The sequence below is a fragment of the Sesamum indicum genome, linkage group LG4, assembly GCF_000512975.1.
Source record: "Sesamum indicum cultivar Zhongzhi No. 13 linkage group LG4, S_indicum_v1.0, whole genome shotgun sequence".
Classification (NCBI taxonomy): domain Eukaryota; kingdom Viridiplantae; phylum Streptophyta; class Magnoliopsida; order Lamiales; family Pedaliaceae; genus Sesamum; species Sesamum indicum.
Window position 1 is genome coordinate 14,386,801 of NC_026148.1, and position 24,771 is coordinate 14,411,571.

The 24,771-nt window shown below is 33.4% G+C and overlaps 2 protein-coding genes and 1 non-coding gene across 4 annotated transcripts; 1 reads left to right on the forward strand and 2 right to left on the reverse strand.

Annotated features, from left to right (window-relative positions):
* On the forward strand, positions 9,154 to 12,550 carry LOC105161038 (uncharacterized RNA-binding protein C1827.05c-like). The gene is made up of 9 exons (XM_011078599.2): positions 9,154 to 9,167; positions 9,255 to 9,354; positions 9,477 to 9,591; positions 9,686 to 9,741; positions 10,693 to 10,740; positions 10,846 to 10,943; positions 11,548 to 11,617; positions 11,701 to 11,811; positions 12,131 to 12,550. The coding sequence occupies exons 2-9, from the start codon at positions 9,259 to 9,261 to the stop codon at positions 12,179 to 12,181; spliced, it is 645 nt and encodes a 214-aa protein (XP_011076901.1). The 5' UTR covers positions 9,154 to 9,167; positions 9,255 to 9,258; the 3' UTR covers positions 12,182 to 12,550.
* TRNAR-UCG lies at positions 13,889 to 13,962 on the reverse strand. Its single transcript has one exon. It is a non-coding gene; the product is annotated as a tRNA-Arg (tRNA).
* LOC105161039 (RING-H2 finger protein ATL38) lies at positions 14,506 to 18,786 on the reverse strand. Of its 2 annotated transcripts, none has more exons than XM_011078601.2 (3): positions 18,010 to 18,786; positions 17,321 to 17,418; positions 14,506 to 15,148 (listed from the first exon to the last, which is right to left on the reverse strand). In XM_011078601.2, exons 1-3 carry the CDS (start codon positions 18,166 to 18,168, stop codon positions 14,719 to 14,721), a joined length of 687 nt encoding a protein of 228 aa, XP_011076903.1. In that variant the 5' UTR covers positions 18,169 to 18,786; the 3' UTR covers positions 14,506 to 14,718. The 2 variants fall into 2 exon arrangements, with proteins under 2 accessions (XP_011076903.1, XP_011076902.1); XM_011078600.2 differs by having other exon boundaries at positions 14,506 to 15,154.

Below are 24,771 nucleotides of genomic sequence, written 5' to 3' on the forward strand. Positions count from 1 at the left end.
CTTCACATATCGAATATTAATATTATTTAAGAAATGGAGTGGAATAGAAGATTCATGTGAAAAAGAACCAACGCTATAGACACAGACAAACCATAACTGAAGAAAGGTGAAGAGCACTGTGTTGATGGGAGAGTTGTCACAGCAATTAAGGATTTACATCATGCACTTGACCAAAAAAGATGTAATTCTCATTAAAAATGAGGGTAGGCTGGGCAATTCATGCGACAAAGTTGATGACATAAAGGGGAGAAAAATACAATCCCAAATGGACGACTCTCTTCGACTTGTAATCAGTCATAATTATTAAATATTAAAAATCGCCCAAATTTGTGGTTCAATATCGGACCAGCCCACTCAATAACAAGCTGACCAAAACACTAATAAACACACCACGAAATGAGATTATGAAGAAAATCACCTCGTATACACTAAAGTAAACTTATGCTTTGCTCTAAAGCAAACACCAATACTTGTGCTTGTTAGCCCTATCCTATTCTATCACAAAACTACAACCAAAAGTTAATGTAAAGGCTTATTAGACCATACGAGCTAGTGAACATAGTCGATAAGTCTCTGGACCCAAACTCAATGTTTTAGATTCAATTTTTAGGTCGAGTGGGACCCATATCAATTTTTTTTGTATTTATTTTTTTTAGCGCTATCAATAATTCTTGTCATTTTTACTCGAGACAAGATCATTGAAAATTCTAAATGCAATTACTAACCATCTTTACATGGTTGTGAGTAAACAAATATATTGAACAAATGGGAAAAATGCAAGTAACCTCCTTGTGATGCTGTAAATGAGCAAATTACCCTTTATGAAAAAATGAATAGCGATTTACCCCCTTATATTTTTTAAAATACAATAATTTTTCCCCCTGTGACTTTTAAAATGAAGCAATTTACCTCCCTGTATAAAGAGGTAAATTGCTTAATCTTAAAAAGTATAGGGGGATAAATTGCTATATTTTTTATCATAAGGGGGTAATATGCTCATTTTTAATATCACAAGGGGATAAATTGCTATTCACCCTTTAACAAATCAATTAGAAACTTATCAATTGTAAAAATTGAATTAGGATAGTTCAATGAATTCATAAAATCTTATTTGCGAAATAAAGTTTAAGTTCATTGTATTACCAAAAATAAACGTAAGATAATATCATTTACAGTATTATCCTTAAAAATAATTGTATCACGTGAATACTTAGCTGAATAGGAAAATTCAAAGAAACAATGGTATGTAATGAGATCGAACGAAAAATTAGGAATGTTTATTTTCTGTTTTCCTATATTTGTAGTCAACATAACATCTGCATATTTGTTATTCACCTAACAATTTCTTAAATTGCCCTTCTTACCTCTAATTTGTCAACTTTTATTTTCGATTTAGCTAATTCATTAATGTTTGAATCTTTAATTTGATTTCTGATTACACAAATTATTAATGTTTTGTAAATTTAATTGACAAAATATTTAAATTGTATATGTTTCATTGGTTGTATTGGCATGGCCAAACGCTTATAAAAAGGAACTTCGGAGATGAAAATTAGCGAACATCTTCAGCCATCACATCACTAAAATGAAGTACACCATAATTAAAATCCTCTTGCTATTTCTCGGCATGGAAGTGGAGATTCTCCAAGCATGTGTTACACAACAAGAAACTGTTTACGTTATTAATAATCTCCCTCCGAATTCTGCGCCGTTGAAACTGCATTGTGCTTCCAAAGACGATGACTTGGGATATCATACGCTTTCCACAAACCAAGATTATCATTGGAGTTTTTGTGATGATGTCATCCCGAAAACTTTGTATTTTTGTCATCTCTGGTGGGGTTCTAAGAATCAAGCTTTTGACGCTTATAAACAAACATGGGTGAGACCTGGAAGCGATCAGCACTATTGGGTGGCAAAAAGTGATGGAATTTATTTTTCAGAGCAAAATACTCCAAGTTCGTTCATCAAAAAATATAATTGGAACAATTAGAGGCCATGAAAAATTGTTATCCCACGAGGATGTTTTTAAATATTAAATATGAATGAAGTTCAACTCTCTCTCTCTCTCTTCTTTTATTTGTGTGCTATTATAGTAATTGGGTTAAAATAGAAATACTTTTGCAAAAAGAATGCAGAATATAAAGATAATTCTTTTTGCAAATATATATCTTCATTTCTTTACTGTCTTTCAACAAAAGTACCACATATTTTTATCTCTACCATTTTGATCATCCGAAATAGATTTACATATATAGCCCCAATTTTTTTCTTAATACAAGTCAAGATTCAGTGCTATAAAATCCAAATATCAAGTTAGACAACTAAACGCTACATTTAAGTTAGAGGAAAAAAATTGTTAGCCCCTTAAAGATGAAGGACCAAGGTTGCAATGTAAAAATTACAACTCGAACTTCTACATCATCAAATTCACCAAAAGTCTTAATTTATATGGTGAGACGGCCGTCAGCGTGGAATTTTCAGGCAAAATCAGTCGGATAAAGGACAAAAATTTCCAAATTCTTTAAAGTTACAACACTAAAATGCCAATTTTAATTTGAATAGGACCAGAATTTCCAACTCCCTGCTTTATAGGACTCAATTGCATTTTTTTCCTATTTGAGGTAAGAATATTTTAATTTGTCACAATAATGAAATTCATGATCCTAATAATTACTATTATTTTTTAAAAAATTATTATTAATAAGAATTAGTGACAAAAATATGTGCATAAAGTTGTCACTAAATATAATTATTTACATGTACAGTGACGATCTAGTGACCATAAATAATAATTATCACTATATTGTATTGTCTTGAAGTTCTCATTACAAATGTGCGACTAATTTGGGTCTGGAAACCTTCGGTTTCTTACTTGCCAACTTGGGTCTGGTTTCTTTGCATCCTTGTCCCACTTGTGGGGGGGTGGGGGGGGCTGTTGAGAATGTTCCAGCTTCGGAGATGAAGCTAGCCATTTTTGCTGCAGAACATCAACTGGGAGATGTTTGGGAAGATGATGACGTTGCTGTTTTTTTTTTATTTGAAGCGGGATAGAAGTCGTGTTTTATAGCTACGCGATTTTTGGTTGTCTTTGTGTTATTTACTGAGTTTTCATGTGAGTCATTTATTCGGCTCCTGAGTGACCCATGTAATATAAGGAGGTAATTTACTCATTTTTTAAAATACCAGTAATAAATTGTTGTTTATTTCTTATTGGGAGGTAATTTACTCATTTTTAAAAATACAAGTGGTAAATTGCTATTTATTTTTTATAGAGCGGTAATTACTCATTTTCAATATCATAGAAGTTTTAAATCCAAACAGATTAAATCGGAGAGAGAGAGAGACTTTAATAGACAATATAGAACAATATACAATGTTAAAATTTTCACATATCGAATATTATTATTATTTAAAAAATGGAGAGGAATAGAAGATTCATGTTCAAATCAATGTAGGACATCATGATTACCCCTCGCATTGAATTATTTATACCTTTTTTATTTCTAAGTCTGACTTCAGTAGGGAAGGCAGCATGGCAATGCCATTACGCCCGTAATTACTTACTAATACTAAGTTAATGGAGCAGAGCTTATTAAAAAATCATACAAATTTCCAAACAAACTAAATCTTAATTCAGACCAACTTTTAATTTAGTCCGGACATCTTAAAATAATTTAGAAACTTCTCAAAAGTATTTATGAAACAGTAGCTTGGAAAGAAGTTGAAACTTAGCAAATCACGTGGCATAAACTGTAAAAATCAGACAGAATTTGCCCAATACAAGAGGTTGGGCTGACCTAAATTCGCTTGGAATCAGTTAAGTTGGTCCTAAATACTAATACATAAGACCGGCCTTGCCTAAGAACTCCTGGTCCTAGGCCAGACCTGGTTCGGGATAGTGGGTTGATTCGGTTGGGCCAATTATTTCTAATAAAGAATGTGTATTTTTCTTAGTTAACCATACTAGTAAGTTTTTAAAAAATTTGATCTCTAAAACCCTTGTCGTTATTGTTTTCTTCTAAATTTTTAGTGCATTAATTTATTAATACTTTTTCTTTATTGTTTTCAACATTTATCTTAAGTGTTCTTTGGCTTGTTTTTATTAATCAAATAATTATATAAATGACGTAGTTTTAGCTAATGGCTTGTTATAATTTTTTGTTTTATTTAACTGCCTTTTTTAGTACTTCATAAAACAATCATAAATTTAAATAATTATTCAACAAATATCTCAATTTTATGAAAAATACAAATAAAACATGCCCAATCGGGCCTAATTTCTGCCTGGGCCTGGGCCTAGGCTAGGACTGGACGAGTCCTCAATCAAGTTGGTCCATGCGTCCTACCTGGTTTTATTAATTTCAATTGGGGCCCATTTAAGGCCCAGGGCCGACCATGAAAAGTAGTGAGTTGATCTTAGGCTTGTGTTCTTTCAGGCTGATCTATGCAAATTCTAGACTAGCTTGATCTTTTGTACACCTTGACTTAGACATTTTGGCTAAACTTTTTCAAAAAAAAAATATTTTAGGAACTTAATATGTTGGATCTTATAATAAAATAAAATAAGTTTATGAAGTGTTTGGATAAAATAAGATGTTCAAACTTATAAGATGTGAAAACATATTATAAGATATTAGGGTGTTTGGTATAATAAGTTCTTTTATTGATAAAATGACTAAAATGGTCATGATACTATTAGAATAAAATGAATTGTTATTTCTTGACATATTTTAGTTTAGAAAATTTTAAAATGCTTTTATGAATAGTTCACATTAGTTTAGTCCCAAACAAAAAATTAATAGATAATCTTTTTACAGTAAAAAGAATGACGAATTATTACCTAAACTTTTGAATAAAAATAATGTGTATATACATTCATGCTCGTCGAATATTAATATAGATATATAGTTTATATTTTTTTTATTAATGCAATGATTATTTCTAATCGTATTTATAATGTCTTGAATTTATATTTTTCAATAAATATAATATCAATACCAATTTATTTTTATTTATTTATAATAATTTATTATTAAATAATTGAGTATTTTCTGTTTTTCGAATGTTAGAAAAGTTAAATAGTTAAAAAAGATTTTAAATCCTAGAGAGAGAAGAGTGCGTGTATGTGTGACGGGGAGAGAGAGAGACGGGAGAATGTGTGTGGTGTGTGTGTGCGTGTGTGTGAGAGAGAGAGAGAGAGATAAAGTGTGTGAGTTTGTGAATGTTGATATCATATAAAATTAATTTTATATAATTTATAAGATCTTATAAAAAAAGTTAGAAAAGTTAACTTTTATTTAAAAAGCTTATAATATCTCAAACTAAGATTTTTAAAGAGTTTATAAAATCCAAATATATTATTTTGAGATTTTATAAGCTCTTAAAAACAATTGCCAAACACTTTATTTAAGCATGTAAACTCTCTAACATCTTATAAGATCTTTATATGAGCTTATAAGCTTAGCCAAACACCCTCTAAAAATTCTCGTAGGAAAAAGAAAAAAGACTTGTGTTCTAATGAAATTGGATTTCTAAATTACCACCTAGTTTGTTTTTATCTTGTTGGAGAAATAGCATTTTTAGTGTCATACCCATTTCACTTTTGGTTCCATTGGTTACGGTTTTAGCACTTTTAGTTTTGTAACTTAAAAAAATTAGCACATTTATTCCCAATCCACTTTTTCGTTTATACTTTAATGGTGTAGGCCACGTACCTAGCACGCGGGTGTTAAGTACTTTAGATTGAAAAAAAAAATGACACACTTCCCAACTTGGAACCACTTTTAGGGGAAAATAATAACCACATTTGAGGGGGGAAGCAAATCTTAAAGGAAATTAGAAGCAAAGAAAGGTGAATATCGCTTTTCTCTTACAAAAATTGAATCCAACTAGAAGCAACACGAATAATCATGTCTTCGACAAGTGAACTAAGTAAGTTAAATGGAACATTCATATGCTACTGTTGGACGAAGGACCAATTTTCCCTCCAAAAATACTTAATGCCCATGTGCTACGCACGTAACCTACACTTTTAAATTTATAGCTGAAAAAGTGGATGAGGGCTAGAAGTGCTAATTTGTATGTTATAGGACTAAAAGTGCTAATCCCATAATAAATGAGACTAAAAGTATAATGAACTTAATTTCTGGACTAAAAATGCTGCTGTCCCTATCTTTTTGAAGATCTGAAGCAAATGCATGGAGATTCTATTCCATGCTTACACATTAATTTTCAATGATTATATTTGAATATATTTGATTATAAACTTTAGGGATGATTAATTATGGCATTTGCCATTATTTTATGTTGTCTTTCTTCATTGAATTTTTATTACACCCCACAATTAGTTGTAACAGCACTGAATACTTATAAAAGAAACTTTGGAAGATGAATGTCTTCAACCATTACCCTACAAAAATGAGATATTTCATGATAAAAACCCTCTTATTCTTTTTCCTTATGGAAGTCAAGATTCTCCAAGCGTGTTCTCTCACACGCCAACAAACTGTTCACGTTGTTAATAATCTCCCTTCAAATACTGAACCATTAAAATTGCATTGTGCATCAAAAAATGATGATCTGGGATATCATACGCTTTCTACCAATCAAGATTTTCAATGGAGTTTTTGTAATAATGCAATTCCTGCAAAAACTTTATTTTTTTGTCATCTTTGGTGGGGATCAAAGGATCAAGCTTTCGATGCTTATAAAGAAAAATATCCAGGACAGCCTGGTGGTCAATACTATTGGGTGGCGAAGAGTGATGGTATTTATCATTCTAAAACACCTTCTCTAAGTTCTTTGAAAAAGATTTATGATTGGAATAATTAAAGATTTGTATCTTTTTCCATGATATTATCATAAGTTCAATATGTCCCAACTAATTGGTGTAATAAGCTACATTTTATTACAATTACTTTGCATCAGGTCTTTATTAACGTCAATCATTCTCGTAGGTATAAATTAATTCCCCAAAAAAATAATATTTATCATTCTGACGAGTAATGTAGCATGGCAATGCCATAATGCCTGGCTTGCTCATAAACATCAAGGGTTGTTCACCATAAGAAAATGGCTTAAAAATAACGAATTTATAATATAATATATCTTATTTGAAAAAAAAAATCAAGTCTTTTATTATTTTGAGGTTGGGTTTAATTTATTGATTTTCTTTATAAATGTAATATTTATGTTATATATTAGATGTTAGTTTAACTCATTTGATTGAGTACTTTTAAATGAATTTTCTTCCTTTTATTCATTATGTTGAGTTGTATTCATTTACATAAATTGACACTGATATAAAAGAGAGAATTAAGATAAAAAATATAAGTAACACTAAAGTTAAAAGGAATGACTTTCCAGCTCTTAATATTAGAGTACGTGTTTTTTATGTTAAGTGTTAACGGCAGAATGTGAGTCGGACCAATGTTACAACGTTTTTCAGCTAACTTAGTCTATTTTAGTGAAACACTGGACTAAAATTAAAAAAAACAATACAATCAGGGGTTAAATTTGAAATGACCACTTCCTATCTCATTACCGGGACATCCACGGAATGGTCTGCCTAGATTAATACTAGTCCACAACAAACGAACAACCACCTCCGCACCACAAGTACATATACATACGAGGTCGTCTCACGAACATGAAGAATGTTGCCTATTTGATGCTTTACCTCCTGAATTCGTCCCACTACCGACATTGTGGCACAATGACCATTCTCCATCTATTACTACCTATAAACCATTAGTATTATATGTTTAAAGATTTTTGTTGACATGAATTTTCTATAAATGATGGTAAAAAGGATTATGCGACAATGCATAACAAGCGGTAAGAGGTAAAAAAATAAACGAATTCTCCAAATGCAGATAGGCAATTTGTCATATACAGGCAATACGTTAACTCCTCGGATATAAAAATGTAAACTTAAATTTATCATAGAATTCAAGAAATACTTGACAAATTTGTGGCAAACTCACAGTTGTTCCCAATTGGTTCCCAATTTGTGACAATGTATACTGACAAAACTGCTTGTCTTATTAATGGTCAAAAATGTAATTTCACATTCCAATGCTGAGGTTATTAAGTCCTAGTAAACATGTTTTCCTCTAATCATGGAATTGTCTATGTGCTAAGTAAACGTCGGATTCTTGTGTCTCACTCTTGCGATCCTGAAGGGTATTCAAATTCAATCCTAAACCCTGTTAATCCTATCCTTCTTGGTCAACAAGGCGTAAAAGAGTACTTACATGTTCTTGTATCATATATCTCTATTTCTTTTGACGAGTATTGGTGGTTCGTAGCAATATAAGTTAATGTGAGAATTTGTTATGAAATTTAAAATATCCCAAATGCTTGATTGAATGATGAAATTAGGGTTTATGGCTGGATATTGGACTTTTTGCTTTCACTCTATTGATAGATATAATGGCAAATTTGTATTTACTAATTCCTTTTATTTGAATTTTATTGTTATAATTTAAGATCACTACAACAACATACATTTATTTTAAAATTCAACATATATTAAAATTATTAGTTAATATCTCATATATTAGATCTAGATTATCTAAAAGAAGCTTAATCAACAATTTAGTATGATTTGATAATTTTTTTTATAAATAAATATCTAATATAATTTATATGATTTTTATTGGTATATTTCAATATTCACTTAAACAAAATGCATATGTTCAAAATTTTCATCATATATAAAAATTATCAGTCAATATCTCATGTAAATAATTCATTTATTTTTTATGTTTCAAATGTTTCAAAGAAAAAAAAATTAATCTTGATCCCGAGTTTGGCTCATAAGCCTGAGCTTGAGCCCCTTGCATGGTCTCAAGCCTGTAGCTTTCATGCTCGTCAAGGTCGAGCCTAGAGTTTTCGTCGAGCTCGACTCATTCGCACCAATATACTAGTATATTATGAAGTTGATGTATTACTTAATTCTTGAATGGAATAAAATATTGATTCGGTAATATAATTATGGTTTAAACATATATATATATATATATATATATAATAAAGAAATAAAATAATAAAATATACTCGCTACTATCTCCACTACTTCAATCCAATTTTTGAAAAGCCTCAATTAGGGTTTGAAGCCTTCTTTCTCTTCCCCTCTGCGTCTCCCCTATTCACAACGCCGGGTAAACCCTCACGGAACTAAATATAGTGTTTCTTTTTGGCTTGAATATGATCTAAACTTGCTCAAGTTATTGTGTTGGTTTCTACAGAGATATGGGAGCCAAGGCCAAGAAGAAAGTGATGATGAAGAATTTGAAGAAGGCATCGGCCCAGTTCTCCGCTGCCAAGGATGAAACTCATGATTTCTTGGTATGTTTGCCCGTTCCTAGATAATTCATTATTTATGCTCGCATTCATATGTTTGCACTTTTGTTTATTGATTTTTTGAGAGTTATGTGTATGTAATTGATTTTTTTATGTTTGGAAAATAGCCGTTGGAGGGTGGTCCAGCCAGGGATCTTCCGAAAGCTCAAAATGGAGAGAATAAAGCTAGAGTTTTGTACATTGGGAGAATCCCGCATGGATTTTATGAAAATGAAATGGAAGGTCTGTTTGTATGAATTGTTGCGAATTCTTGAGTTCAGTTTACACTGTTGTGTATTCTCGATGAGTATTATTGTACTAAGATTGGCTTTGGCAGCTTTCTTTAAGCAGTTTGGTACTATCAAAAGGCTGAGGATTGCAAGGAATAGGAAGGTTTGTTTCTTAATTTCTGCAGTTTCCTAATGCTTAAGCAAGCATATTAATTTGTTCTGGGAGCACTATCCTTCATTTGGGTCTGGATAACTTTTTCTTGCATTGATATGGAGAATATTTGATTCAAAAATCTGTGATAATGGGGAAAGGTTGAAGTTTTTGTTATCATGCGGAAAATAATTTGATTTATGTGTTCGCAAGTTGTTACAATGAGTTGTCGTGTGTTACTTAGATTGGGAAGTGAGGGAAAGCGTGAATTTTAGTTGTTGCCAAACTATAGAGGAGAATGATGAGATTCAGATGCAGGATTGGTTGCAGTTAAAGTGTTGATAGGTCTGGACTCTGGTATAGTCAACTCATAATGATTTTCTGGTCTTCCTCCTCAGTGTTTTGATATTCATAACCATATTAGGTGAATACATAAATAGGATGGGTGAGATAAGAGAATCTAAGCTGGGAAAGGCCTAAGGGTGTAACATTATAGATTGAGTTATATATGATTCTTGCTTTTAGTATATGTGTGTGGAAGACTAGCCATCACAGGAACAGGAAGAGTTTGATTTGCCATAAAAATCTTTTAACTACAAACTTCTTGAAGCACGAAATGTATTTTGTTAAGTTGTGTTGTTTTGAAATGACAAAGCTTTAGTTTGAAAATTTTGATGCTGATTATAGATTTTTCCATTTACCATTTGGAATTTGAATTGAGTTGGTCGACTTATCAGCTTATGACTGCATTTATGTGATGGCATGAAGAATGTGCATGGTTATAATCAAATGATTATGATTGTTCATATCATCAAAGTCTTACAATGCAAAGCGGCTTGTAGTCCCTAGAATATCTGATTGTGTGCATTTGTGCAGAAGTTTCACTGGTACCTCCTGCATGCATCCATACAAGCTGTGATTTATGCAGTTTGTGTATTAATTTCTTTCTCCTTTTTTGGACAGACAGGGAAATCAAAGCATTTTGGGTTCATTGAATTTGAGTCTCCTGAGGTTGTACACTTATACTTGGGCAAAGATATTAACATTACTAAAACTTCTGTGCTATTTCTTAACACGTGCCACCTTTTCTCACTCCTGTTTTTTCGATTACTGCAGGTTGCAAAAGTTGTTGAAGAATGCATGCATAATTATTTAATGTATGAGCATCTGTTGCAAGTTCGTCTTGTTCCTCCTGAACAAGTTCATCCAAAAATGTGAGGAATTATGATTGTCAAGATATGCTCGGTTAATTCATTCTTACGCCCGTGATGAATGTCTTCTTTAAGTAATGCATGGTTTCAATTTTTTAAAATACATCATATTTAAATGGAAAAAAGAAAATAAAAACCAGTTCCCTACTAAACATTGGGCATTAAATTGGGCTTGGGTCCGTGGTTTTATCCAAAATATGATGTGGTTTAACTTGAGATTTTAAAGAAGCTGTCTCTATGCATCTGTCATGTCCCTCTACATATCGCACACTTAAGAATATATCTTTTTGTAGATTGATATCTCCCTGTTATGATTCTAATACATTAAAACCATAATTATGTGATCTATTTGAAGTAATCCGTTATGTGTAAAGTCTGATGAGATTTTGCATCTGAATCCTTTCCTTAGAACAATTGAAACAATTAAGAAAGAAATATAAACGAGGATCCTTTCGAGACAAATGGAAAGGGGAAAAACCAATTGGAAAAGCAAAACTAGTGAAGGCTATATATACTCACATGATTCTTATTACTGAAGTTACTAGTGTTGAATATAAACAATGTCCCTGTACTCAAAACCTAACCATCGAATGTCTAATTTTCTCAGATGGAAAGGTGTGAGCCGCTGGTATAAACCGTTGGATTGGGTTCAAATTGAAAAGAAGCGTCATGATAAGGTACAAGCCATGGTTTAAATGCATAGCTTTTACTCTGCTTGTACATCTTGATTGTAATCCACTCAAATGGGTATAATTTCCAGGAAAGAACCCTGGAGCAGCAGAAGAAATTAGTTGCCGGAATTGTGAAGAGAGACCAGAAACGACGAAAGCGGATTCAGGCAGCTGGTATTGATTATGAGTGTCCAGAAATTGTAAGATATTATGTTACCTTCTTTTTGTTATTTCTGTTTTATATTTCATGCTCTATTAACTCAGACAAATGACATAATTTCCCTTGCATTGAACCCTATTACAAATTAAAACTTTGTCAATTCTCAGTCATTTGATACTGTTATGGTCCATATTTTAACAGCCTCCTTGAACTATATTCTCTTGTCCAAGGATGTTCTCTCTTTAACTTTTGTCTAATAAAAGTTCTAATTGATATTATATGAAATTGTATGGATGTAAACTTTGAAAGAAGAAGGTCAATTCTCTGCCCCACCAAATGAATCACGTTGGCTTCTGCAGGTGGGCTGCATGCAGAGCGGTCCAAAGAAGCTTAGGTTTGATAACGAGTAGGTCTTTGAGGCACACCAGAAGCAGCGGCTTCCACAATACATCCTGTGGAATTCTGAGGGCTGGCTCAAAATCACGTCTTACCTCCGAGACCAATGTCCCCCCGGTTGGAGCCCCTCTCTATCCCACATGGGGAGATTAAACTGATATTGTGTTATTTTACTCCAAAAGTTCTTATACTGTAGAAGGTGCAGATTTCACTTGCTTGTTAGTGACTTTGATTGAGAAATCTTTTGGAACATCAAATAGATGAGATGCTACTTGAAGCATGTAATACTGTGTAATTACTACACTTGACTTCATTAACTTTTGGCATCTATCACTCTGAAATTTTTGCACCTTTATTGGAAGAGTTTTGCTTGTATTGTTTGATGTCTGTGATGTGATTTTGTGGTCATTGCTGGTTTGGTTTCAAGGCAAATGTACTATTACATATTATTTCTTTGTTTTCCCATCCCTCTTGGAGGAAAAAGAAATATAATGTGAAAGAAGGTGAAATCAATTTAGGTAAAACTACTCAAATAAAAGTAGATTACTTTTACAAAATAATGAGATTGTAATATACCTTGATATTTTATATTTTTAAATTGAAGCGATAAATTATTATTAAATAAAAAGATAATATTTATTATGACGTAAAACAATATTTCATGCATATAACACAGTTTGAACTCGTGACCTTTAAGATCATGAAATCTCAACTTTCCCAACTGAATTGGGCCTTATTATCTTCTATTCCTTGTTTTCACTATGTGTCTGGATGGAATTCAATTTCGATGGTAAATTGATTATTTATTTATTTTTAACAAGAATTTATGATCTAAAAACTCATTACTTCTACAAAATGATACTAAATGTAAAAACATAAACTTATCAGATTTACCATTTTCATATCTTACTATTTTTAGTGAGAGTATTGAGTTATCTTAATATTTGCATCAAGTAACTATTATTTATCGCATAGTTTTAAGGATAATTACATTTATATTCCCTTCTATGGTCTATTTATATAAATTATCCATATCTTTTAAATAATTACATAAAGCCCTAACCGCAAAAAAATAGGACTAGTTTGTAGATGCTAAAATTTTTAGGGGTGTGTGTAATTTTTTAAAAATGTAGGATGGTTTGTGTAACTGGTATTAACATTTTGGTGGGTGTATGTGTAATTATATAAAAGATACGTGTGGTTTGTGTGAACAGGCCATAAATTTAGGGATGTAAATGTAATTTTTCCTAATTTTAGTTATATTACTCATGCACAATCGGGTTAGATAAACAAAATAATATATATATATATAAATATATTTTTAAATTACTTATAATTTAAATAATTCATTTTTATCAATTGAAAATTAATGGCTGTTAAAACAAAAGTATAATGTATAAATAACTAAAAATTTTAACGCCGTTAAGGATAACAAACAACAAGGGAGAGTGCAATATTTCGAATAACATAGGATTTTTTTTCTCCTATTTCATTAACACAAGGGAAGTTTCAGCTAATTTTTCATAAGATAGAGGGGTTTTATTGAGAAAGCAGCTAGTGACGACATGTTTTTTTTCGTAGTATATTGAATTTTCTATTTCCCAGAAAGCGTTAAACACGTTTATGGGAGTAGTTAGGACTTTGCAGCAAACGCTTTCTTTTGGTTCTTGACAACGATTAATGGGATACCCATAAAAGGAAAATAAAAATATAGAAACTCACAACCACAGTGGGAGTCGAACCCACGACCTTTTGATCCGAAGTCAAACGCGCTAATCCACTGCGCTATGCGGTCTGGTTGGTTTATGGCATTTATGAGTAGTATATCTTTAAGAGTGATGAAGAATAGCCCAAGATCCAAGATCCAAGATCGTGTATTGTTGGATTATTTCTATACAAAGGAAAACTGGAGTTGCGGTTTTGACGCACGCATGAGCATCGGATTGTGTACTGTTGGATTAATACACAATAATATATTATGTGTGGTGCAACGATTGATGGCTCAAATGTACACAATCCACATGCACGGCATCACCGGGCCTTATAAGTGAATAGTTATGATTGTTCAAAATTGTAAATTTTAAAAGTTTTCAAATAGTTAGTCGTGTTTCAAAATGTATTCTTCGACTTTATTTTAGTTGAAAAATGGCATCCTATTCTCGAAATCTTTTGGGTTAAATGTAACAGCATTCTCTGTAGAAATACTGTTAAGATCTTTTGGCTCAATCTTCTTGATCAGTACACCCATCATATAACATGTAATTTACTTATCGGGTGATTAGTCAAAGTTCGGTGGATCGAATTTGAGCAAGAATTTCAAAGGTTCTAAAGCACCATAGTCCCCCAAACATGTAGCAAATTTCATACCATTCTACTTTCTAAACTGAACTGAGAAAACTTCTGTCTACACGAGAGAAAAAGGGAAAACAAGAAAAAGAAGCTAAGACAAAGAAATAACACTAACGACTTATTTACAGAAATGCAGAGGTGAAACAATTTAGAAAAAGGGTGATCAGGACCGGCAGCAGCAGCAGTTGTGGTCGAAAAACTTTTACTGGCACGACGGGCTCCCTACTTTTCTATTTCCCGAAGTTTTGATACTCTGTTCATGATTGATGGAGACGGCGTTGCTATGTCCAATGTCATTCCCGTCACCTTCTAAGTGACAGCCGACCTCCTGGATGGGGTCGATAATCTCGTTGTCAATGGATCTTGGCGAACGCCTGTGTCCGTTCGCCATGCAATGACAATAATGTGCATTTATGGGTTGCATAGTGTACTGAGATCGGAGAGCTGAGCTAAACATTGGCTGCATGAACCACTTTCTCTCGGAAGGTTGACGGAGAGAGATTCGACATACTGGACATGTGGAGTGCTGCTGCAGCCATATGTCGATGCACATTGCATGAAAGGAATGTCCGCAGACGGGCAGGACACGCAGTGTATCCTCCTCATGGTAGTCGGACAGGCATATGGTGCACCTGCGACTTTATAGTTTTAGGTCAAAATGACGAGTTATAAGTATATGGACAGCAGGTATAAGTATCTTGCAAAAATATACAGTTTAGCAGAACTAGAAGTACAGATAAGGTGAGTACAGCTCCTTCAGAGAACATAAATATGCAGTGATGATACAAATTTTATTGTCCGGCATGATCAAGCTATGTATTTGACAGTTTCGACTTTCCACAATGTAAACCAATCAAAAATTTTGAACCAAACCAATATTTGCTGTTTTAAAATTACACCGGCCGACTGATGAACATTGATTTGCTTGGGAAGATTTATGCATTTCCATGATATCAAACATGTGTGCAGCAAAGTAGAAAGGAAGCCTCTAAGGTTAATGGAGTTCGAAACTCCATCACAACTATCCTTCGTGATGTAAATCTGCACATTTTCTTTACAGGAGTGCATACTCTTTGAGTTAATTGTTTTGTACAGTTTCGTTACAGGCTTAAAATTAATTATGGTCCAATACCAGATGCAATATTTTTTCTTGCGAACAAAATACAAGATTGTAGCTTTAAATGGTGAAAAGAACCGTAAATGCCAATACTTAAACTGAGCAGTGGAATTGCGAATTTGAGGGCTTCTTTTAGATAATTCGGAGAGAAACAACTTCAGCCGTTGATATCCTAACTCAGGTGGATTACGAATTCGTCACTGCCACTATGTCAGCCATACAACCCATTACCCACCACTTCCAGTGGCCAGCCAGTTATCGACAATTACCCCACCTTGCTTGCAACCTTACATAGATCCCAGCTGCTTAATTATGTGGTCTTTCAACCCTATCAAAGCACATGTTAATGCTGTGCACCCAAATATATCGACAAAAGATGTCTTTTTAAGCACATGGTAATGCTGTGCACCCAAATATATGACGACAAAAGATGTCTTTTAAGGCAAAATTTAAGCCATAAAAGGTGTAGGCTTATACTGAATTGGTCTGACCCCTCTGCATACAGTGGCTCGAGCTCGTTTTGATTGGTATACATTTCAGGGAGGTTACAAGCATTGTAGTATGGTTCATGTGTGTGTCATGGCGATGCATCAGGAATTTAGGAAAAAGAGAGCGAGAAGGTAGGACAAGATAAAGTATGGAGAACGAACTAGCATCACTCTCTGGACAACCAGCTGAAACAACAAGAACAGGACAAATGCCATTCAAGGAATTTTAGCGAAAGAATTTCGGGTCCAGAAAGTAAGACAAGAATCTCGCAGAACCATCTCTTGCTATGCATGTCTATACTCATTGAAATGAAGCTTCCATTTCCTTGAATTGCCCAAATACCATGATTTTTAACCTTAAACCCAACAATCAACATGATATTAACCTGGAGTAACAAAACTTTCTCCTCATTATGGGTATGTAGTGATTCTGGCCTTAATAAAACATCAGTCCCATCTGAGGCAAAACCTTGTTAGAAGCTAAACTCCTGAATCCAAACAAGTTGTTCATCAAGCACCCAACTGATGGATTATTATATATAATGGATAGGAAAAACACCTACTAAAAGCCAGTCTTGCAATCTGCAAGTCACTAAATTTGGTTAAATCCTAAAGGATAGGTGAAACGAAGCTATACTCGTTTGTATACTGAATTGGTTTCTTTAAGCCTAAATTTGCAGAATGATGTGGCTATTTCACTTTTTATTGAAAATCATGAGTTGTCCGTTTCACTTTAAGATACTCTGATGGGCTCTTTTGAACTTAAATGTAATTTGCTCTTATTAGCTTCAATATACATAGTCTATCCCTTCCACACAACACATTTTAGGAACATCGGCATATTACTTAAGCAAAGCAACTAAGATCATTGTGAATAAAACAGCTAACAAAACTCTAAAAATTGTCATAAACCATAATCTACACTGCACAGTAATAATGACATTGTGCTTGCTAGAACACAATTGTGGAAGATGCTAACTACGGCCAATGTGCAAACACTCAAACAATTTAACCATGCTAAATTTCAAACGACCTCTATTAGGGTCAGAAGCAAAGTAAGTTACTCCAAAGAGATGTAAGAATCTTTAAATCACCATAAGTTTACTCCCATGAAACAAAGAGAAACAGGATATTGCTAAAAACACTTTGGCTGAACTAGCATCACATAAACTCGACAGAATTCGAAAAGATTAACTTACTGAGCATTTTCTTTTGAGGACAAGCATAATTCTCTGTACTTCTTTGTAGGGAAGTCGGCCAGCGCAAGAGGTTCAAGACCATGAATACCCCTCTCCAACTGTCCAAAAACGAAACTCCTTTACATGAAAAGAGTCAGAAGTTATCCAAAGCAAAAATAGTCCTTTGTCAAATATGATGAAACAAGATTCTCAAGAGTCACTCCGACTGAGACAATAAATGAGCAATAAATCCCTCTAAAAGAATGAGAAACTGAGAAACAAAATTGTAACTCATGTTTTCTTAACAAGATCAAGAATCTAGTACAAGTTGGCTTCAGTGGGCTGTTATAAGGAAGTGGAGTAACACCTACAGGTATAAATCACAAAAAGGACAAAAAGAGTGATGCACTATAAAATGCAGAGATGGATTCACTCCAAAACTTCTCAGACTTTTTTTGCAAAATTCTTGACCAAACAAAAACAGCAAAAAAGCAGAGGGATGTAATATAGTTAAGCATGAGCCAATTTCTAATATGAAAACATGAAACAATACAGAACTCAATTAAAGATTTTGGTTCACATCGGGTGGAAAAATGCCGAAAAAAGACAACAAAAACAGAATTAACATGGAAAACATTGTAAGAGCAAAATCTGCAACCAAATCAGAAACAGAATAATGAGTATGATAAAATAGAAACAACAATGCTTACAATGCCAAGATCAGATCCAGATGCCCTGGCAGAAGACCTCCTGGAAACACTCAAATATATTCGAGCACAAATAAGCCTTGTACAGACAAATACTATGAACATAATACTCATACCAAACCCAATCACTGTCATCACCAAATTTATTCCCGAAGACATCATTTTCACCCTTTCTTGATGTTTGTTGCCCACAACATCAAAATCCCAGTTCAGCTTTTTGTTTGTTTCTTCTTCCGTAGTGCACTTCTGCTGTCCCTACTTTCTATGTAATCTTTTCAGTGTCCCACAACCGCAAATCCCAGAGAATTTTCAAAATCTTGCACTGTTCATAACAGCTAAAAGGGAACCCTCCAACAATCTAAGCATCTATATACTAGAAAAGACCAAAAAAAGACTGCATCTTTAAACCATCAGTGCAGACTCCCTTTCGTTTCGCCACTCGAATTTTAAGTTTCATCCCTCATAATACTTGTCTAGCTGTTATTCATATAGCTCTCTCTCTGTCCTACTGTGCATATATGAGCCCATTTGTGTATAAATAAGGAAGCAAGTGTTGTTCAGACCTTACATTTAAAGAAAAGAATAATGGTGGTGCTGGGAGAGAACCCATGGTGGAATTGGGCTGAGGCAAAGTCTAAGGAGCCCCATACTCGGAAATACAAGCAAAACAAGAGAGAGAGAGAGAGAGAGAGATCACAGTGTGATTCAATCAGGTGAAAGAAAAAGACACCTCAAATTCAATGGTAGATGAAAAATAAATTTAAGCAAAAAATTAACAAAAAGAAGAAAAAAAAAAAAAAAGGATTCTGATGAAAAAGAAAAAGAAAAGAGAATTGCCTCTCAGAGCAAACAACAATAAGACAAATCAACAATGGATTCTTCATTCCATGACATTTTTAATCCGTGATATTTTTTTATTTTTATGCTCTTTTTTTTACCAAATAATTAAAAGTTTGCAAATTTCCTTTTTTTTGGTGGGGGGTTGGTTTGATGGTGTGTGCCTGTGGAAAATGAAATCACAGGAGACAAATTGGCTTTGATTCTGCCAACAATAAAATACTGAAAAAATAAAGTTGACATTTCTGCCATTTTTATTATCGTCGTTCTTTATTCATCATAACTTGTGATACTGCACAAACAGTGGCCTTCGGAGTGCTCTTGTGCTGACTGTAATTCACATAATATATATATATATAATTATATCAACTCAATTTTGAAAAAAGCTATTTAAATTAACATGATTACAGAAAGGATAAGCTTTAGATATACTAGCAAGATGTTAAATGCGGGTGTATAAATAATCTTTATTATATTAAATTAAACACATAAAATGAATAATTAGTCAAAATTAATAAAATAAATTAACTTTAATTTATATGAGTTAAAAATACAAATAAGATAAATATAGTTAGGCGTATTTTAAGCAATTTGTATTATACAACCATGGCAATTATTGTAAAAGTTTTCCTCTTAATAAATAGTATAAATATACAAAAAGAATTATATTTATCAATCCACAAGGAATAAATCATAATCAACAACAATAAAAAAGGAATAATGAACGATGGTTTTAATTATCTATTAATTTTAAGAAGCAAGGACAAAATATTTGATATTTTATAGCACGTATTTAATGTCTTTATTATACCAAATGCTCTGATGTAGAATAAATCCTTTAAAACAAGATAATGTTAAGGCCAAACCGAAGGGTTTTACGAGAATGACTCTTCGACGCTTAAGTAAGTCGAGGATTCAAAGTCTTTGATAGAAAGTGTAAAAGTTGAAGTAGCAAAAGTTGTACCTGATGTGGGGGAGCCAATATTTATAGATGTTGATTTATTTGTACGATTTCACGGGCATCCTAAATCCAAAACATGATCAACGGTGTGCAGTGGGGCGTACATATCCTATTCTAAATAATGATAGACTATGGTCCCAAGCGACAAGCTGATACTTTTGCTAAGGAAGGACAACTATCATTTTCACTAAGTATAAAGGTATTTGGGATATCTTAGGTACTTGGACAAATTAAACATGGTTACAAACTTACCCATAAAGTGTTCAAATATACCCCTCTAGAGTTCTCCTCACATACTTGAGTAATGCCTTCAAATCTACGAAGGTCTCTTTGGTATTTAAAAGGTCTCTGATGTGTCATAATTATCCCCACATCAGAAGTCCCTCCACTTATTAAGTAACGGGATCACAGAAGTTGGTAAGTGAGTATAACATGACCTTCAAGCGATGGAAATATTTTGGACTCCTGTAGATCTTAAAATACGTTCGGACTAATTAGAATAAATCTTAATTCCTAGTCAAAATGACATCACTTGGAATTTGAATTTCAAATCCTGAAATAAAGTCTGGCAATTGATGGACACCAATAATCACATCCTTACACTTGTCAGTTATCTATCGTTCAGTCGAGTTGTGGCCAATGCGAGGCGATGTGCCTTATTTTATTTCTGCACTCAAGATGGCAAGCTTTAAATAACAGAACTTAACTGCAAAGTAACCTTTCCTCTACTCCGACATTTTTGTTCCTCCCCTGAAGGTTTTCTGTCTATGCCAAACAAATTTTTATTCTGGAAAATTCTTCACCTTCATGATTTTTTTCTTTGTACGATTAGTTTGTGATGTTTGGTTTACTGATGGGTTCTACTAGTAATTCTGTAAAGAGGACTTTGAGTGAAATCCCGCTTGGAGTCAGATCTGATCCTAAGGATACTGCTTCTGTTCTTGTTGCGAAAAACTGCTTTAGTTGTTGTGGGTAAATAACTCGAAACTCAGTATAAAGCATGAGAATGTAGATCTATTTCTTAAGGAAACCATCACAATGTTTGGTTTTGTGTTTTGGCCCATTTTAGAGATGGGCGAAAACACAAAACCTTGTTTGTTTTTGTGTTTTGCACACCTTCACTAGGTGTGCAATTGTAATTTAATTTTTTTTATTATTTTTTATTCTTCTCTTAACATAAATATATATATTATATTTCACTAACAAACAAAATACTATATATACATACACATATATATTACTAAATATATATATTAAAGACATGATTTGACATTGAACAGTAACTTCTGTCTCCCAAATCTCAACATCAAACATACACCACTTATTTTACATTATTTTATATTATTCAAAACACAAATCCAAATATACCATCTATCTCAAAATACATACTTACTTATCTCTATTTTTCTCTCTCTATCTCCAAAACACCAAAACAAAAACATTCAAAACATTAATCCAAACATAGTGCATAAGTTCTGATCGTCCTTGTTTGGGTCTTTCTACTATAACCGCTTCTGATCTTCAGGCCATTAAATCTCGCATCTTTATTCCAGATGACTATCAACTTCTTTTACCTTTAATGTAGGATACATCTTCCTCCATTTCCGGTGTAGAATTCTCTTGCTGATTTCGAAGCTAGGTTAAGATTTGCTCTACACCCTTTGGTAGAGAGATCCTTAGGAACTTCGGTCTTTGTATGTCTCGATTAACTCTTAGGTCGTTTGCTACCATCTCTGCTTTCATAATTTTGATGACTTTCCTCAAGATAGATCTTTCTTGCAATAACCTTTGTGCTTTGCATCAACTAAAAACTAGTGTTGGAGATGAGAGGCTTTTTACCTTACAAGAAAACTTCAGATTTGTCATACCTTATTTGATTTACCTTCGTGATTTCTTCCTCTTCCACGGGTTCTTCCTTGATTGAAATTTTGACTCCTCTCGTTACATGAGGTATTTTTGTCACTTCCTTCTCTCCTTCATGACCACGTCCTCGACTTTGTCCTCGAGATCCTCCACATCCTCGATCTCTATAGGATATTCCTTGATTTGTCTCCTTCAAAGATAGATTTGTCTTTAAAGCTTGTTCAACCGATTCTTGAATCGGTTTCAACATTCTTTCTTTATGAACTTGCAATGATCCGGCAAGTTCATCGATGGTCATATTGTCTAAATCCTTAGATTCTTCGATGACAACCACGATGTAATTAAATTTTGGATCCAATGATCTCAAAATTTTTGCAACAATGCGATCATCTTTCATATCTTCTTCATATCTTTTCATTTGATTCGTGATAGTCATGACTCTTGAAATGTAATCCGAAATAGATTCGGAATCCCTCATGCCTAGAGATTCAAACTCCCCTCTCAATGTTTGGATACACACCTTCTTTATTTTATCAACACCTTTGAAGGAAGCTTGAAGAGTTTCTCATGCTTGCTTGGAAGTAGTTGCCGCAGCAACTTTTTCGAACATCTTTTCATCCAAACTTTGATGGATGAGGGTGAGTGCCTTTTGATCCTTCTTCTTGGCGGATGCATCATTTTCATCTCCGCCATTCTCCACAGGATCCCATGCTTCATATACTCCAAGCAAACCCTTCATTCTTATGCATCAATTATCATAATTATCCTTGGCGAGAGATGGAACAACAAATGGAGTTTCGTTCTACATCTTCAAGCTTTGTCTCCAATCACAAAGTGGCTCTGATACCAATTTGTTAGAAATTGGAGAGCATAAATCTTTCTAAAAATTCTAAGAGAGGAGAAAACTAATGTGTATTATCTTCTAACTTCTTACAAAATGATGAATACATGGGTATTTATAGGTGATACCCAAGATGTATCTTACACACATTCATGAATCAAAATTAACTCAACTATTAAATTAAGTGCATGTATTGACCAAGAGTTCAAAGGTCATTCATGCATTCTCCAATGTTTATCCAAAATTTATTTATGAACTTTGACTAATTATTAATTAATCTAGTTTATATTTTCAACATTGATAAGTCATGAACACGATTATAGGATGTTCATGATTGAAGAGATCATTTCTCTAGTGGAACTATTCCAGCTCAATTTAAACTTGACTCTAGTTACCTTGGTACATTATTTAATTTTTTCTATTATGTTTGATCTCTATCAATCTTGTTCCTTCTACTAATGCATCTTACTTTTTTTTTCAGCTAGAACAATTATGGTCCCTAGAACATAACGTATGACCGACTTATATAATGCTAGGAAGGGAAGTTCTAGTCCTACTCGTCCGACTGCCATTGGACCTACTTCTCCTCCAACAAGAGGCATTTCGAATGTGCCGCAAGGTCCTGCTAGTCGAACCAGGGGGATTCATCATTAGTTGCTCAATCTGCAAGGTCTGGGAGTTAGCTTATAACCTCTGTTGTTAGAATAAGTGACTAAAAGTCAATTAGATTGGTTATTTGCCATTCGTTAATCTTCATCAAAATAATATTGGAATGATGAATATAGTAAGAGTTCATCAAACTGAAATTGTATTTTGTTGTGCTTACTACATACATAGAATGGTGTTTCGATTCACAACGAAATGCCCATAGACTGAAAGGTTAAAACAGTGGAGTTGGAGTACGCATAAGTTTGACAGCTATGAAACTAGTTAGGGTCGTTCTGAAAATATTTCAAGTTAAGGACCTCGAGTCAGGGCATCAAGTATCCTATAGAGACTTACACTAAATATTGTAGTTGTGTTTCATCGACAGGAGATTAGATCGTCTATGCAATTTTAGTGGATTGATTGGCAAGGTAGCTAACTGACTGAACTGACTCGTGGAAATCATCATGTGGAAAGCTTTAATGGCTTGGTCGGTATGAATGAAGTTCTCAATTTTGATAGTACGGATTAGTCCGCGGATTTTAGGTATCATAGCAGTCACATGCATATGAAAACTATATCTTGGATCTGCAAAACTATATTGTTTTGTGAGGTATAGTCATCATGAGCCATATCCAAGGCAATTGGAGTATGTAGCAAGGGTGGTGAATTCTATGACAGAAGTAGTCCCCTATCAATATTGTGACAATAGTGCCTCTATACATTCTGAGACCTATTTAATCCCTAAGAATCTATGACCATACTGACTGAATGAATGGGATAGGTTTTCTCGTATCAATCAGTGGGGTAAACAAGGACTCGAGTTATGAGTATAGTTTTCTAATCTAGGATGAGAATTGACGCCCAATTCTATGCCCTAGACTAAGGCCGAGAGAAAGTTGATGGAAGGAGCGTACTTGTATGAAACTCGGAGCCTAAATGTTCACACATAATTCACCTAGTTTCTAGTGTCATGGACTGTTGCTAGATGATTACCATGGTAACGGGCTATTTCTAGTTATGGGATAATCAGAAATAATTAATTAAGCTAGATCAAATTAATTGTGTTGGTTACACACGCATAAGTCTAGTTGAGGGTGAACCTAAAGAGTCATACTCTAATCACAGGAATATAATAGAATTAATTTAGAATCAATTCAGAAGGAAGACATTAATTTAATTGGATTAAATTAATTTGTTAGAGAGAATAAATGATTGAATCATTTATATAAAGGGTTAATCCATTTTGACCCCCTGTGATATAAAAAAATATCAATAACCCCCCAATGAAATTTTTAATATAAAAAATTACCCTCATATTATGAATAAATAATCACACCGCCCTCGGGTCAATTTGAGCATATTTTTTAAAATAAAATGACTAAAATACCCCTCTAGTCAACTGGTAAAACTAGTCTTATTAATATATAATTATTTAATTTATAATGCATATAATCTAATACTATTAAAATATATTTATAATATATATAATTATAATTTATAAACAAATAAAATAATAATTATATACTCCACCTCCCCCTACCCTGTCTTCTTCCCCGCCCCCTTCTTCCCCCCCTCCCCACCCCCACCCTCCTCGCTTGCAACCCCTCCTCCCTCC

What these genes read in the sequence shown, in the direction of transcription:
- LOC105161039 (XM_011078600.2), bottom strand. Translation starts at nt 18,168, where the DNA reads ATGATGTCTTCGGGAATAAATTTGGTGATGACAGTGATTGGGTTTGGT. An exon ending in CTGGATCTGATCTTGGCATT is followed by an intron (nt 17,419 to 18,009) that starts GTAAGCATTGTT and finishes GTTTTTGGACAG; the next exon opens with TTGGAGAGGGGTATTCATGG. An exon ending in TCCTCAAAAGAAAATGCTCA is followed by an intron (nt 15,155 to 17,320) that starts GTAAGTTAATCT and finishes AAAACTATAAAG; the next exon opens with TCGCAGGTGCACCATATGCC.
- LOC105161038 (XM_011078599.2), top strand. Translation starts at nt 9,259, where the DNA reads ATGGGAGCCAAGGCCAAGAAGAAAGTGATGATGAAGAATTTGAAGAAG. An exon ending in GAACAAGTTCATCCAAAAAT is followed by an intron (nt 10,944 to 11,547) that starts GTGAGGAATTAT and finishes TAATTTTCTCAG; the next exon opens with ATGGAAAGGTGTGAGCCGCT. An exon ending in ATTATGAGTGTCCAGAAATT is followed by an intron (nt 11,812 to 12,130) that starts GTAAGATATTAT and finishes TGGCTTCTGCAG; the next exon opens with GTGGGCTGCATGCAGAGCGG.